The following is a 13,986-nucleotide window of genomic DNA, read 5'->3' as shown; positions in this document are numbered from 1 at the left end:
TCGAACAGTTCACCAACTTTTCTAATACTTTCTACCCCAACCTCAAGTTCACCTGGACCATCTCTGATACCTCTCTCTCCTTCCTGGATCTTCTCTGTCTCCATCTCTGGTAACCACCTCGAAACTTATATCTATTTCAAGCCCACAGCTTAGTAGACTACTCTTCCCCTCACCCACCTTCCTGCAAGAATGCAATCCCCTATTCCCAATTCCTCCACCTCCGCTGCATCTGTTCCCAAGATGAGGCGTTCCACTCCCGAAAATCCCAGATGCCCTCATTCTTCAAGGACTGCAACTTCTCCACCACAGTGGTTGAAAACGCCCTCTCTTGCGTTTCCTGCATCTCAGCCTTCACACTCCCTCCCTGTAATAAAAACAAAGACAGAATTCCCCTTGTCCTCACGTATCACCCATTAACCTCTGGATTCAATGCATCATTCTCCGCCACTTCCGCCACCTGCAATTTGACCCCACTACAAAGGATATATTTCCCTCCCCATCCTTATCTACCTTCTGGAGGGATCATTCTCTCCATGACAGCCTCATCTGCTCCACACTCCCCACTAGCCACACCACACCTGGCACCTCTTCCTGCAACTGTAGGAAGTGCTACACCCGCCTCTACACCTCCCCCCTCACCTCCATCCCAGGCCTCAAAAAATCCTTCCTCATCAAACAGATGTTCACCTGTACATCTGCTGATGTGGTGTATTGTATCCACGGTTCCCAAAGCCTCCTCTACATCGGTGAGACCAAGCAGAGGCTTGGAGAGCTCTTCGTGACAAATGACAACACCTCCCAGTTGCGAACCACTTCAATTCCCTCTCCCATTCCCTGGGCGACATATCCAACCTAGGCCTCCTTCAGTATCATAACGATGCCGCCCAGAAACTACAAGAACAGCACCTCCTATTCTGCCTTGGAAGCCTACAGCCCAATAGTCTCAAAGTGGACTTTAGTAGCTTCAAAGTCTCCCCAGCCCCAAACACATCCTAAGGCCAGCCCGCCTCTCATCCCCACCTCATTGGCCTGTCCATCTTCTCTCCCACCTATCCATTCCTCCCACCTCACTGACAAATCCCCGTCCCCACTTCCTAGACACACTCACCTTCACTAGCTTCATCCCCGCCTCCTTGACCTGTGCGTCTTCTCTCCCACCCTATCCGCTCCACTGTCTACCTGCAATCACTGCTCTTTTCTCTCTCTATTTATTTCAGAGCCCCCTTCCCCTCCCCCATTTCTGAAGAAGGGTCTTGACTGAAAACGTCAGCTTTCCTATCCCCCTGATGCTGCCTGGCCTGCCATGTTCCACCAGCTCCACACTGTATTATCTCAGACTCCAGCATCGGCAGTTCTTACTATCTCTATGGTGCTAATTCATGACTTTCAGCAAAAATACATCCCAGTATGGAGGAAAGATCCTAAACAAACCATGGCTGACCAAGAAAGTTCAGAAAAGTGTGAAAATCAAAAGGAAAAGCACATAAGGAGGCAAAAGTCAGTGCTAGTCCTTAAGACTGGGATAAATTCAGAATCCAGCAAAGGAGGGCTAAAAAGACATTAAAGAGAGAGAAAATTAACTATGTGGGCAAATCAGCGAGCAATATCAAAACTGACAATAAAAGCTTCTTTGAATATATACAGGAAGTAAGAGGTCAAAGTCAATATAGGCTGCTTAGAAAATGAATCTGAGGAGATAGTTATGGGTAAAAAGAAAATGGCAAAAGACTTAAACAGATATTTTAATCAGTCTTTATGGCGGAAGATACTTTGACCATCCCATTATTACTGAAGAAAATGGGAGAGGAATTAAGTACCATCAACATCACTAGAAAAGTAGAATTAGACACATTAATGGGGCTAATGGCAGCTAAGTTCTTGGTCTTAATGGCTTGAGTCTAGAATCCTAAAAGAAATATCTATAGAGATAGTGGATGCTATGGTTGTAATTTAAAATGTGGAAGTGCCAGAGGATTGGAAAATTGCCATTATCATGTTCCTATTCAAAAAGGGAAGTAGTAAAAAGCTGATAACTATAGGCTGATTAGCATAATGTCTATTGTCGGAAAAATCTTGGAATAATTTATTAAGGAAGTAATAGCAGTGGAGTTGAAAAATCATAATCTAATGAAGAAGAGTCAGCACGGCTTCATGAAAGGGAAATCTTGTCTAATTTATTGGAATTTTTCAAGGAAATCTCAACCAGAACAGCTAGAGGGGAACCTGTAAATGTGTTGGATTTGCACTTCCAGTAGGTGATTGATAAAATATCTCACAAAAGGTCAAGTCATAAGGTAAGTGTCCATGGTGTTGGAGGTAGTATGTTAGTATGGATAGAGAATTGACTAATGGGCAGGAAACAGTGAGTGGGCATTTGGCGTTCTTTTTCAGCTTGGTGACCTGTGACCACCAGGGTTCCACAAGGATCAGTGCTGGGACTGGAACTATTTACAATATTGATTTGGAGGAAGGAGGTGAATGTTTTGTGGTTAAATTTGCAGATGACACAAAAATAGGCGGAAAAACAAATTGTGATAGGGTTACAAACAGCTTAGAGGTAGATATTGATGTGTAAAGTAAGCGAACAAAAAATTGGCAAATGGAGTATAATGCGGGAACATGTAAAGTTGTTAATTTTGGAAGGGACAACAAAAGAACAGAGTATTATTTAAATAGAGAAAACTGTAGGAAGGTATAACACAAAAGAACTTGTGCAAAAAAACAAAACAGTAGCACACAGATGGGTAATACAGTAATAATGGGTAGTTTTATTATAGGTTATAGACTGGGTATACCTAATTGGCACCAATGCTATGGTGGATGAATTTCTGGAATGTATAGGACATGGTTTTAAGAACAATGCATTGAGGAAACTATTAGGAATCTGGCTATTTTAGATTTGGTATTACGTAATGTAAAGGGCTAATTAATTATTTGCTGTGAAGAAGCCTTTGAGAAGTAATAAAAAATGACAGAAATTCACATTAAGTTTGAATGTGATAGAATTAATTCTGAAACTAGGGTTTTAAATCAGAACCAGTGAGACTCTAAATGTATGAGGGGCAAGGTAAGTGCAGTTAATTAGGAGAATATATTAAAAGAGTTTAAGGTAGACATACAATGGCTAGTACTGTATTTAAGAAAGTACTACATAGTCTATTACAGATTCCTCTGAGATACAGTCAGTGGAAAAAATGAGTCAAGCATGGCTAACCAAACAGTTAAAGATTCCATTAAATGAAGGAATGTGGCTTATAAGGATGCATAGCAAAACTGGCCAACTTGAGGATTAGGAGTTATATAGAGCCCATCAAAGGATGACAAGGAAACTGATGAATAATAGAAAAAGAGAATATGAATGTAAGTTTGCGAGAAACATAAAGCCAGATTGTAAAAGCTTCTTTAGGAAGGTGAAAAGGAAAAGATTAACCAGAACAAATTTGGGCTCATTACATGCAGAGACAGAATACTTTATTGTGGAGAACAGGGAAGCTGAACAATTACTTTGTGTTTATCTTTTCCAAAGGAGATACACAAAATCTCCCAGAAACACAAAGAATCTAAGGACTTGTGAAACTGAAGAACGTAAAGAAATTAATTTTAGGAAACAGGTAATATTTCAGATGTTAAGTGGATTGAAGAATGCAGTCCCCTGCAGACTGGAAGGTAGCAAATACATCCTCATTATTGAAGAAGAAGGGGAGAGAGAGAATGGAGAACTACAAGCCTGATAATTTGATGTCAGTAATAGGGAAATTGCTAGACTCCATCATAATGGACGAGATAACTGGATATTGGAGCCTCCAGCTGCTGGAAGAGCAGCTTCTGTGTCTCTGTCTCTCTAGAGTAAGACTGACTGAAACCACTGATGTGTTTACTCCTATCAGATGCAGTAAGCTGTTGCCTTTAATCAGTAACTAAGAATTTTGTAAGTAGTTTATCAATTGCTCTGTGCCTCTTGCAAAAATGTGACAGGATCTGGAGAAGGATAGAAGAGAAAAGAAAATCCAAGGAAGCAAAAGGAAAATCTCATCAATCCTGTGCACTGGTACTAATGAACTGTGTTGCTTCAGTGTTATTTATATCTCGACCTACAACACCATTTTTTTTTTGTTTATCTGTGTTTGTGTACATACTCATGTAGGAGTTTTTAAAAAGGAGTTTAGAGATTTAACTATCAGAGTTATGTGTTGATGATTCATAGTTTTGTTTACCTGGTTAGAATTAATATTTTCAATAAACAACAGCTCTTAACAACAGGGACCTAGTCAGTATTTTCTGTTAGTCTTATTCCATCAAATCAGTAAATTAAGCGCTTTGTGTACCTCGATTATATCACTAACTTTTGTAGCAACCCCAGGATTAGTGAATCCTGAGAATCAGAGCACTTTGACAAGTGGGTTGTAACAAGAGATTAGGGACTCTTGTCCGGATTATTTTGAAACAGCGACAATGAGCAACTGGATGTGGTACTGGTAAGTAATAAAGGTAAAGGAGGCACCAGGTTCTGTCTTGAAAATAAGAAATGGATTTAGAAATTGCAACAGATGGCAAAGTTGTCACTGATTATCTTAAGTGAAGGTTTAAAGGTCTGGTTGATTGAGTTGGCAAGTAAGTTGGGGGTGGATTTGGCTGCTAAATCATGGAAAACAAGCCATAACTGAAATACTGGCACAACTTTTGGGTTCAGAGAAATAGAAGAAAGACCAGATAGGGGACTATCAGGATCAGATAATATTGCATTGTGAATAAAGCAGCTTGATCATGAGGACAAGATGCAGCAATAATCGATGGCAGAAACAGATTTTTAAAAAAGGGAGATGGAGTTATAAAAATGAAAAGACTGGCAATTAGAAGACTAGGACTAGAATTGTAGAGGGAAAACATGGAAACACATGGAATTTTAGCACAGAAGTTGAAATAAGAGATATCACATGCCAATGCAGGCTCTGCTGGAAAGAATCTGAGTCATAATCTGAAGTCCAGCAGGTAAAAGTTTAAGTTTGTACAGGCCCTAGTAAAGCTTGAGGAAAAAGATCTGCAAGCATTTTTTAAGTCCTTTGAGAAAATAGTGAAACAAATGAATTAGCTAAACTGGACCACCAAAGTAGATATACAGTAAAGAACAGTAGATTTCTAGGAGTTTTAATAATGCAAACAGAACAATATTGGCTGTATATGAAACGATGCCTGAGGCACATTGATAAAGCGTTAGAAACAGTCTGGGCAAACATACGTTGAGAATCAGCGCACTTGCTAGAATCATAGAGGTATACAGCACAGGAAGAGGCCCTTTTGCCTGGCTTAACCATGCAGACCAGGTTTCCTAAACTGAACTAGTCCCATTTCCCACACTTCCCTAAGTGTATTGTAACAGAAAGCTTTTCATAAGGTCCCACACAGGAGGTTGGTAAAAAAAAAATTGAAGCACATGGGATGGGATAATTTACAAGTATTCTTTGAGAGAATTGGTTAACAGAAAGCAGATAGTAGGAACAAATGGGTCATTCTCAGCCCATGACAGGCTATTACAAGTAGGGTAGAACAAGGATCAATGCTAGGTACACAGCTATTTGCAATTTATATAAATAATTTGAATGTAGAGACCAGTTATAATATTTCCACATTTGCTGATAAACTATAAACTAGGTGGGAATGAAAGTTGTGAAAAAGTTGCAAGGAGACTTTGAGATGACTTGGACAGTGTAATGAATGGGCAAGAACATGGCAGATGCAATACAATGTGATTAAGTGTGTAATTATCTACTTTTATAGAATAAACAAAAAGGCAGGACATTTATTAAAGGGTGAGGGATTAGAAATTTTTGTTGTCTAAAGTATCCTGGATTCACAAGGTATTAAAAGCTGCATGCAGATGCAATAACCAATGAGATCATATGGCGTAGCATATGGTATGTTGGCCCTCATCACAATCTGTTTTGAGTATAGAACTAAAGATCTCATGGTGCAAGTGAAAAGAGCCTTAATGAGACTGTACCTGGAACATTGTGAACAATTTTGGTCTCCTTATCTAAGATGGCTGTACTTACCAAAGCAGGAATGTAAACCAGTTTCACAAGATAATCTCTAGAGCGGTGGGATTGTTGCATGAGGAGTACTTGTGGAAATTGGGCCATATTCTCTGGAGTTTTGAAGGATGAGAGGTGATCTCATTTAAGTGTGCAAAATTCTCGCAGGGTATGATGTGGTAGGTGCAGTAGATGTTCACCTTGGCTGGTGAATCTATAACCAGAGGACATAATATCAGAATAAAGGGAAGTTATTTAAACTAAGATAAGCAGTAATTTCTTTACTTAGAATGCGGTGAATCTTTGGAATTCCCTACCTCAGAGGACTATAGAAGCACCATCATTCAGCACTTTCATGACAAGAATAGATAGAATTCTGGCAACTAATGATACAAAAGGAAATGAAAATAGGACGGGAAGGTACTGTCCAGGTAGATGACCAGTGTTGATCTAACTGAATCACAGAAAAGTTTGATGGACTGATACTCCTGTTCTGATATTTTTGTTTCTGCTAGTTCCATCCTCAAAAAAAACTCTATAAATTTGTCAAATACAGTTTTGACAAACCATGCTGACTTTGCCTGATCACACAATAATTTGTTATGTGCATTGTTAAAAAATCCTTAATAATAGATTCCAGCATTTCCCAACAATGGGAATTTGGCCTACAATCCCTTGTTTTCTCTCCTTTACCTTCCATGAATGATTGTGTTACAACTGGGGCTTTTCTAAAATGGAAGGAGTTTTAGAAAATCAAAATGAGCACATCCAGTAACTGCGCAGCTTTCTTTTCAGGCCATCAGTACCTGGACATTTGTTGGATTTTAAACCCTTAAGTTTTTACAATAGTTTTTCTCTGTTGATATTAAATGCTTCAATTTCTTCACTTTTATTAGTCGTTTGTTTACTCTCTATTACAAGTATATAATTTGTTGTTTTCTATTGTGAAGATAGACAGAAGATATTTGTTCAATAACCACTATTTCCTCAATCTCATGAAAATTTATCCCGTTGTCATGTCTAAAGACCACATTTACCACAGCAACTCTTGTTGCTTTTATGTATTTGTAAAAGCTATTCCAACCTTTATTTGTATTCCTTGTAGTTTGCTCTGATTTTCCATATTTTCCAATTTTTCACCCTCATGACGGCCTTTTGGTGGTCTCTAAAAATAGCTCTGAGTCCTCAGAATTACTGTTCTTTGCAACACTATAAATCTCTTAAAATCTAAAATTGCCATTAAATTATTTCATAAAGCAAGAAGGATCCTTCTTGATGTTTTTTTAAAATGTTATATCTTTATGTTTAACACTATTGATTGTTTCTTTAGATGTTTCCTACTGTTTACTTATCATCATGCCTTTAGTTTTATTCACAAGTCAATTTTAGCCAGTGTACAGATATAATTAGCTTTGTTTTGTGTCTGCCTCAAGGACTTAAATGCTGCATCATGGTAGTTCACACTCTGCTGGTACTTGAGACCCACACACTTGTTGTTGATATTGTCTGCAAACCATCGAGCAGACTTTCTGCTTTTCCAATGAAGGGCCTAGGCCCGAAATGTTAGCTTTTGTGCTCCCAAGATGCTGCTTGGCCTGCTGTGTTCATCCAGCCCCACACTTTGTCATCAGCAGACTTTCTTGTTCACTAGACAGTTGGCTGTGTTCACCCATTAAATTTCTTATGTAGCCAGGTCCCTTAAATTTCTCCTCTAATTCTACTACAATGGAACTGACATGCAGCCTTAGCTTTTCTTTGAACTATCATCTGTATTGTACTATACCCTGCCCTGACTCCTGTACACTGTGCCCCATGTCTCACCATGTGTAGATCCCTCCACTATCTTAGCCTCTAAAATACATGCTGTGTCCATGTCTAACTTGATGACTGAGAGCACAACGTCCATTGATATGTTCCTTTATTATTACTGTCATCATCCTCGTCTTCTCCTCTGATTGAGAGAGGTGTGGATGCTCTTTTACGAATAAATTTAAGACTGCAATTGACAGATTTTTGGTCTCTTAAGAAACCATTGGAAATGGAGAGCGGCACAGAAGTGAAGTTGAAACTTATGATCAACTATAATCATGTTAAACAGCAGAGGAGGTTTAAGGAACTGTGTGGCCTTCCTCTGTTACTTCCTATGCTCTTGTATTATTTTCTAGACTGAAACTTCCATCAAAAATCTGATTGCTGCAGTGGAAGTTTAGACTGTTGTAATTGTTTTCAAGACATTAAGAGGATTTCTATTTCAGGAAAATGGCATTGGTCTGCGGAATGTGAACTTGAAAATCTTTCTGCTATCTCTACCATCCAGTCAATGCCCTTGGTAGTACGTGTCAGCCAGCCAGCTCATGCTGCCACAGTCCATGCAGATATAGGGCAGACTGAATCCAACCTTCTAGGCACTGAGCTACCCGTTGCCCTTCAGGGCACCCACAATCTCCTCAACTGAAAGTCAGCAGCCTTCAAACATTTGTGCTGCACCTACTGGGAAAGCACCTCTCAAAAGCATTAGAATAGGCCAAAACATATAGGCCAAAAAGACAGGCAGTGCAGAAATACACAAAAGTGATCGCAGCTTGTGTTATTCTTCCTTACAAAAGATTTTACAACTAACCACAATCAAACAGAATAATTGTTTAATTCATGGTTTGCTTAATCAAGTCAAAATTATTAATAATTGAAAAAAAGCTCAATCCTACAGTCATAGAAGTGGCAGCAGATGTGTATGGAATGGGTTACAGTTTACTTCACGATTTTTAATGTTTAATCTCAAAACTCTTCCAACCAGTGCTTAATATTGATACCAGTGTCAATATTTACTTGGGTTCTCATTTCCTAAAAGAAATTAAGAGACTTTGTCAAACAGCATATTTCCTTAGCAAGTGATGATTTTTAATGCTATGCACTCAGTTGTTGATCTGCAAATAATCCATATGTTTATATAACCAATGAATTATTTAATTTGACATTACAGTAATGTATATAACTTTATTGCTGCTTATATCCATTTTGATAGCCTTTTTGAATATGACCAAAATACAAGTCTGTTGATAAACTATTAGCATCACTCCAGTGACTAGCGACTGTCTCATGATGCCTCCTTTCAAATTTCTAGCCAAATCAATCTGAGACAAATATATCACTTTTGTTGAAAGTATATTTCTGTAACACATTCTCCCTCCATTCAGCCTTACTCCATATTGACAAAATGCTGATCTATGTCTTTGTCACCTCCAGCTGTAATTTCTCCAAAGTTTTCCTGGTGAACTTCCAAGTACTAACCTTCATAAATTGCAACAAATATCTTGTCCAAGTGTGATTTTCTCTCAGTCCCCTTCTTGCCAATAATTACTGGCACCCTTTCAATTAACACATTAAAATTAACGTCTCAGACTGATGATATTTCCGAGGTTTCTGATTAAAGGACATTGACCTGAAACACACTGTTTCCCTCTCCATTGGTGCTGTTGGACCACAGAATATTTCCAGCATTTTCTGTTTAAATTTTAGATAATCAACATTTGCACTATTTTACTCCGGAACGCATCATGTTTTAGTACTAACAATCTACCCTGGATCTTGCTATTCCTGTCACTGCATTCGCATTCAATACAATGTGTCATTTGGTATGACCCCTTTGCACCCCTAACTCCTCATCATGCCTCTTCACTATATTTACCCCACATTCCAAAGTATGCCTCCCAAGTCCTCTCTTTTAAAACTTATTCCTCGAATCATTCATCACCGCATCTTTCTCTGGTGATGCTTATTTTCTGTTCTTTGCAACTTGTTGGATACATTAATGTATTGTAACTCCAAGAAGTTGTTATGAATTTAGCAGAACTTTGGTTACAAGTGCACAGTGTTCATTGAAAAAGCAACTTTTTTGTTTGTCCATGAATACACAGAAATGCAGCAACACTACTATCACTGGAAAAAAATGTTGACGTAATTTTTCTCCTGAGAACAAAAGATTGTCCCAGATTTTGTGGTCAGTAGCAAAGGAACGGCACTTACCGTTCACTGTGCTGACTGCTGTCCACAATGATTTTGCAGGCTTTAAAGTCATTAAGCATTTGATCCAATGTGACATCTTCTACCATGGAAGTGTGACATGTGTGAGCAGGGCACGGGATGTTAAAGTGTTGTCAATTTATTAGAATGAAGAGTTATCACTAAACTATGCAGACATTAAACCAGAAAATTAAATGTGGGAAGAAATGATGAAATCAATAGAGGGAAGTTTAATGACTGAACATAACAGTAAACAAAAATGAAATAAAAGATGCTGGTGATCTGAAATAGAATCAAGAAAGTGCAGGAGAAATTCAGTGGGTAGCATCTGTGGAGAGAGAAACAAAGTTAACATTTTGAATCTGGTATGACTGTACTTCATAATAAATTTCCAACATTTATTAAATTCTTAGAGAATGAAATTTCACACAAATAAAGTTTTCAGGGTAGGGAAGGCTGTTCAGAAGAAATAATGACTGATCACTGATGTCCCTGTCACCTTCCAATTCTGGCCTGTTACACAACCCAATTATCACTGCTCCACTTTTGGCAGTTACACTTTCAGCTTCGTTGGATCTCAATTCTAAAGTTTTTCCTAAACTTCCTCACTCGTTTCCTTTAACAAGTTCCTTGAAAGTTATGATCATCTGCCTTGATAATTCTGCTGATTGGAGTCATAACTAGAACAAAGGAAAATGGTTATTATTTTTGGAGGTCAGTCATCTCAGCTCCAGGACATTTCTGCAGGAGATCCCCAAGATCGTGTCCTAACTCTAACCATTTTCAGCTGCTTCATCAATGACTTTCCCTCCATCATTAAGTCAGAAGTAGGAAGCTCACTAATGAATGCACAATGTTCAGCATTATTTGCGATGCAATAGATTCAATAGACTTGGTCAACATCCAGACTTGCGATGACAATTGACAAGTAACATTTGTGCAAAACAATGTTAGGCATCACTAAATTCCCCACTATCAACATAAAGGGAAGTGCAGATGCTGGAGAATCCGAGATAACAAAGTGTGGAGCTGGATGAACACAGCAGGCCAAGCAGCATCTTAGGAACACAAAAGCTGACGTTTCAGGCCTTTTCTGATGAAGAGTCTGGGCCCGAAACGTCAGCTTTTGTGCTCCTAAGATGCTGCTTGGCCTGCTATGTTCATCCAGCTCCACACTTCGTTATCAACATCCTGGGGGTGTCTATTGACAAGCAACTAAACTGGGCTTGCCCTATAAATCTGTGGCTACAAAAGCAGGTCAGAAGCTAGGAATACTGTAATGGCTAACTTGTTTCCTGACTCCCCAGAGCCTGTACACTATTCACAAGGCACAAAGGGCAGCACGGTGGCTCAGTGGTTAGCACTGCTGCCTCACCATGCCAGGGACCTGGGTTTGATTCCTCCCTTGGGCAACTGTCTGTGTGGAGTTTGCACATTCTCCCCGTGTCTGCATGGGTTTCCTCCAGATGATCCGGTTTCCCTCGCAGTCCAAAGATGTGTAGGTTTGGTAGAATGGCCATGCTAAATTGCTTGTAGTGTGTTCAGGGCTGCGTAGATTAGATGGGTTATAGGGGAATGGGTCTGGGTGGGATGCTGTGTGAGTCAGTGTGGACTTATTGGGCTGAAGGGGTTGTTTTGACATTGTAGGGATTCTGTGAAATCAAGAGTGTGGTGGACAACTCCCCCACTTATAGTGCAACTTGTACAACACACAGGTTTGATATCATCAAGGTTAAACCACCTCAATTGATTCATTGGCACAACATCCACAAGCGTTGACTCCATCCACCATCCAATCATAGTAGCAGCAGTGTGTACCATGCACAAGATGCACTGCAGAAATTCACCAAAGATCCTTTGTCAGCACCTTTCAAACCCTTGGCAATTACTATCTGGAAGGGCAAGAGATACATTAGAGTGCCACCACCTGCAAGTTTCTCTCCAAACTTCTACTCATCCTGACTTGAAAATATTTAAGCATTCCTTCAGTGTTGCTGGGTTATAATACTGGAACTTCATCTCTAACAGCAAAGTGTGTGTACCCACACTGAAAAGACTGCAGGAGTTCAAAAAGGCACCTCATCACCACGTCCTCAAAGCAGTCAAGGACAGGCAATTAATATTGGCCAAGGCAGTGAATCCTACATTTTAATTTTTTTTCTATGGCTCAGTACAAAATTTGTTTTGTGAAGTAACTTTAGACATTTTATTACATTAAATATCATATCTAAATACAAGCTGTTGTTGCTGATGTTGAACACACACCAAGCATCAGTGGTTGAAACAAAGACCGTGCCAACATTTAAAGTTAGGTAGATGTTTGAACGTAAGAGGCATAATGAGATATGGGTACAAAACTGACACATGATTGGGAGTTTTTTTTTATATTATTCGTTTATGGTATGTGTTCTGGATCTTGCCACATATGGACATTCCTGGTTCAGGAGGCAGTGTGAACAGTGCTGATCATTCAGTTAACATCTTCACTTTTGATTTTATGGTGGAGGGAATGCCATTGCTGATGCAACTGAACATAATTGGGCCTCAGACATGACCATGAGGAGCTCCTGAAGTGGTGTCCTGAGGCTGAGATAGTTGACTACCAACAATAACCATAACCTTTCTGTACTAGGTATGACACCAAACAGTGTGGAGCTTTCCCCTGAATTCCAATTCACTCCAGTTTGTCAGGACCCTTTGCCGCCACACTCCGACAAATACTGACTTGATGACAAGGATAGTCTGTCTCTCACCTCACCTCTGGAATTTCGCACTTTTGTCCATGCTGGAACCACAGTTATAATGACATTCAGATCTGAACATTGGTGAATAGTTTGTTCCTTTGTAAATCCAACTTGCTGTCACTGTGATGACACCCTTTCCATCATGTTACTGATGAGGCAGTATTTGACCAAATTGGATTTGCCCTACTGTTTGTGTACAGGACATAATTGTGCATTTCTGGGTAGATGCCAGTGTTGTAATTGTACTGCAGCAACTGGGCTAGTGGTGCGGCGAGTTTGGGTGCACAAGTCTCCAGTACTATTGCAGCCAATGTTGTCAGGGTCCATAGTCTTTGCACCGTACTGTATTGGGTGTCTTCAATCTTTTTTCAATAAAGTGAATTCAGTTGGTTGAAGACCGAAACCTGCCAGGCTGTGAACCTCAGGATGAGGATGAGGCACAGCTCACTCACTGGGGCACAGATGGCTGAAAATGGATGTACACACTTCAGCACTGTCTTTTTCTGGAGACAGTTTATCTACTGCTTGCAAAACAGTTTATTCCTGCAAAGGTGTCACACAGCACAGCCCGCTGAGTCATTGTATCCACCAACAATTTACTTAATTCACAGGGAAACACTATTTTTTTTAAAAAAGGTGTGTTCAGGTCAGAATCAAAAGTAAATCTCTGCCAGCGATTTGGAAAAGTTACACAGTTGATTGTCACGTTTGGGGCTGGATGAAAATCAGCTCCAAGCGCTACCGCCACCTTTTGTTTTCGCTTAGCCACCGAGTTTCCTGTCGGCAGAGGAATATTTCGGAAGTTGCTGAAAAGGTAGCTACTTCCTTCGGTGTGGTGTTGAGGTGGTGGTTGTAGCTGCTGACTAGACTGGAAGCTGCGCGCTCTCTGTCTCTCAGTAATTGTGTTGTGTTGGCAGCGCTACCTCTGCTCTGCACACTAATATATTCCGTATGATGATGGCGGAAGCCTGGTTTGAGGAGGAAGAGGAGGAGGTGCGAGGGGCGATCGACAGGGACCCCAGCTCCAGACACAACTCCGCGGCTGCTGCTGGGCGGCTGGGCAGCTCGTCGGCAGGTAAAACAGGGAAGCCTCTCTATCGGTGCATGTCTCTCACTCTCTTCAAATTACCGCGAAATAAGAGTTTTACCAGATGTTATCTGTCAACTATTGAGTTTTTTTGTTGTTGGCTGGT

General features: G+C 40.0%; 1 protein-coding gene across 2 annotated transcripts in view; it reads left to right on the top strand.

The window, feature by feature from the left end:
- The first annotated feature begins 13,614 nt into the window (after positions 1-13,614).
- The window catches only part of sh3d19 (SH3 domain containing 19), a 152,182-nt gene continuing 151,810 nt past the window's right edge, over positions 13,615-13,986 (top strand). For both annotated transcript variants that reach the window (XM_048531024.2, XM_048531016.2), the window contains exon 1: positions 13,615-13,868. In XM_048531024.2, the coding sequence (XP_048386981.2) occupies positions 13,745-13,868 (124 nt within the window). In that variant the 5' untranslated portion in view covers positions 13,615-13,744. The remainder of the gene's footprint in view (positions 13,869-13,986) is intronic.

This window comes from Stegostoma tigrinum, chromosome 1, assembly GCF_030684315.1.
Source record: "Stegostoma tigrinum isolate sSteTig4 chromosome 1, sSteTig4.hap1, whole genome shotgun sequence".
Lineage (NCBI taxonomy): Eukaryota > Metazoa > Chordata > Chondrichthyes > Orectolobiformes > Stegostomatidae > Stegostoma > Stegostoma tigrinum.
This window is presented reverse-complemented; position numbering and strand designations above follow the sequence as displayed.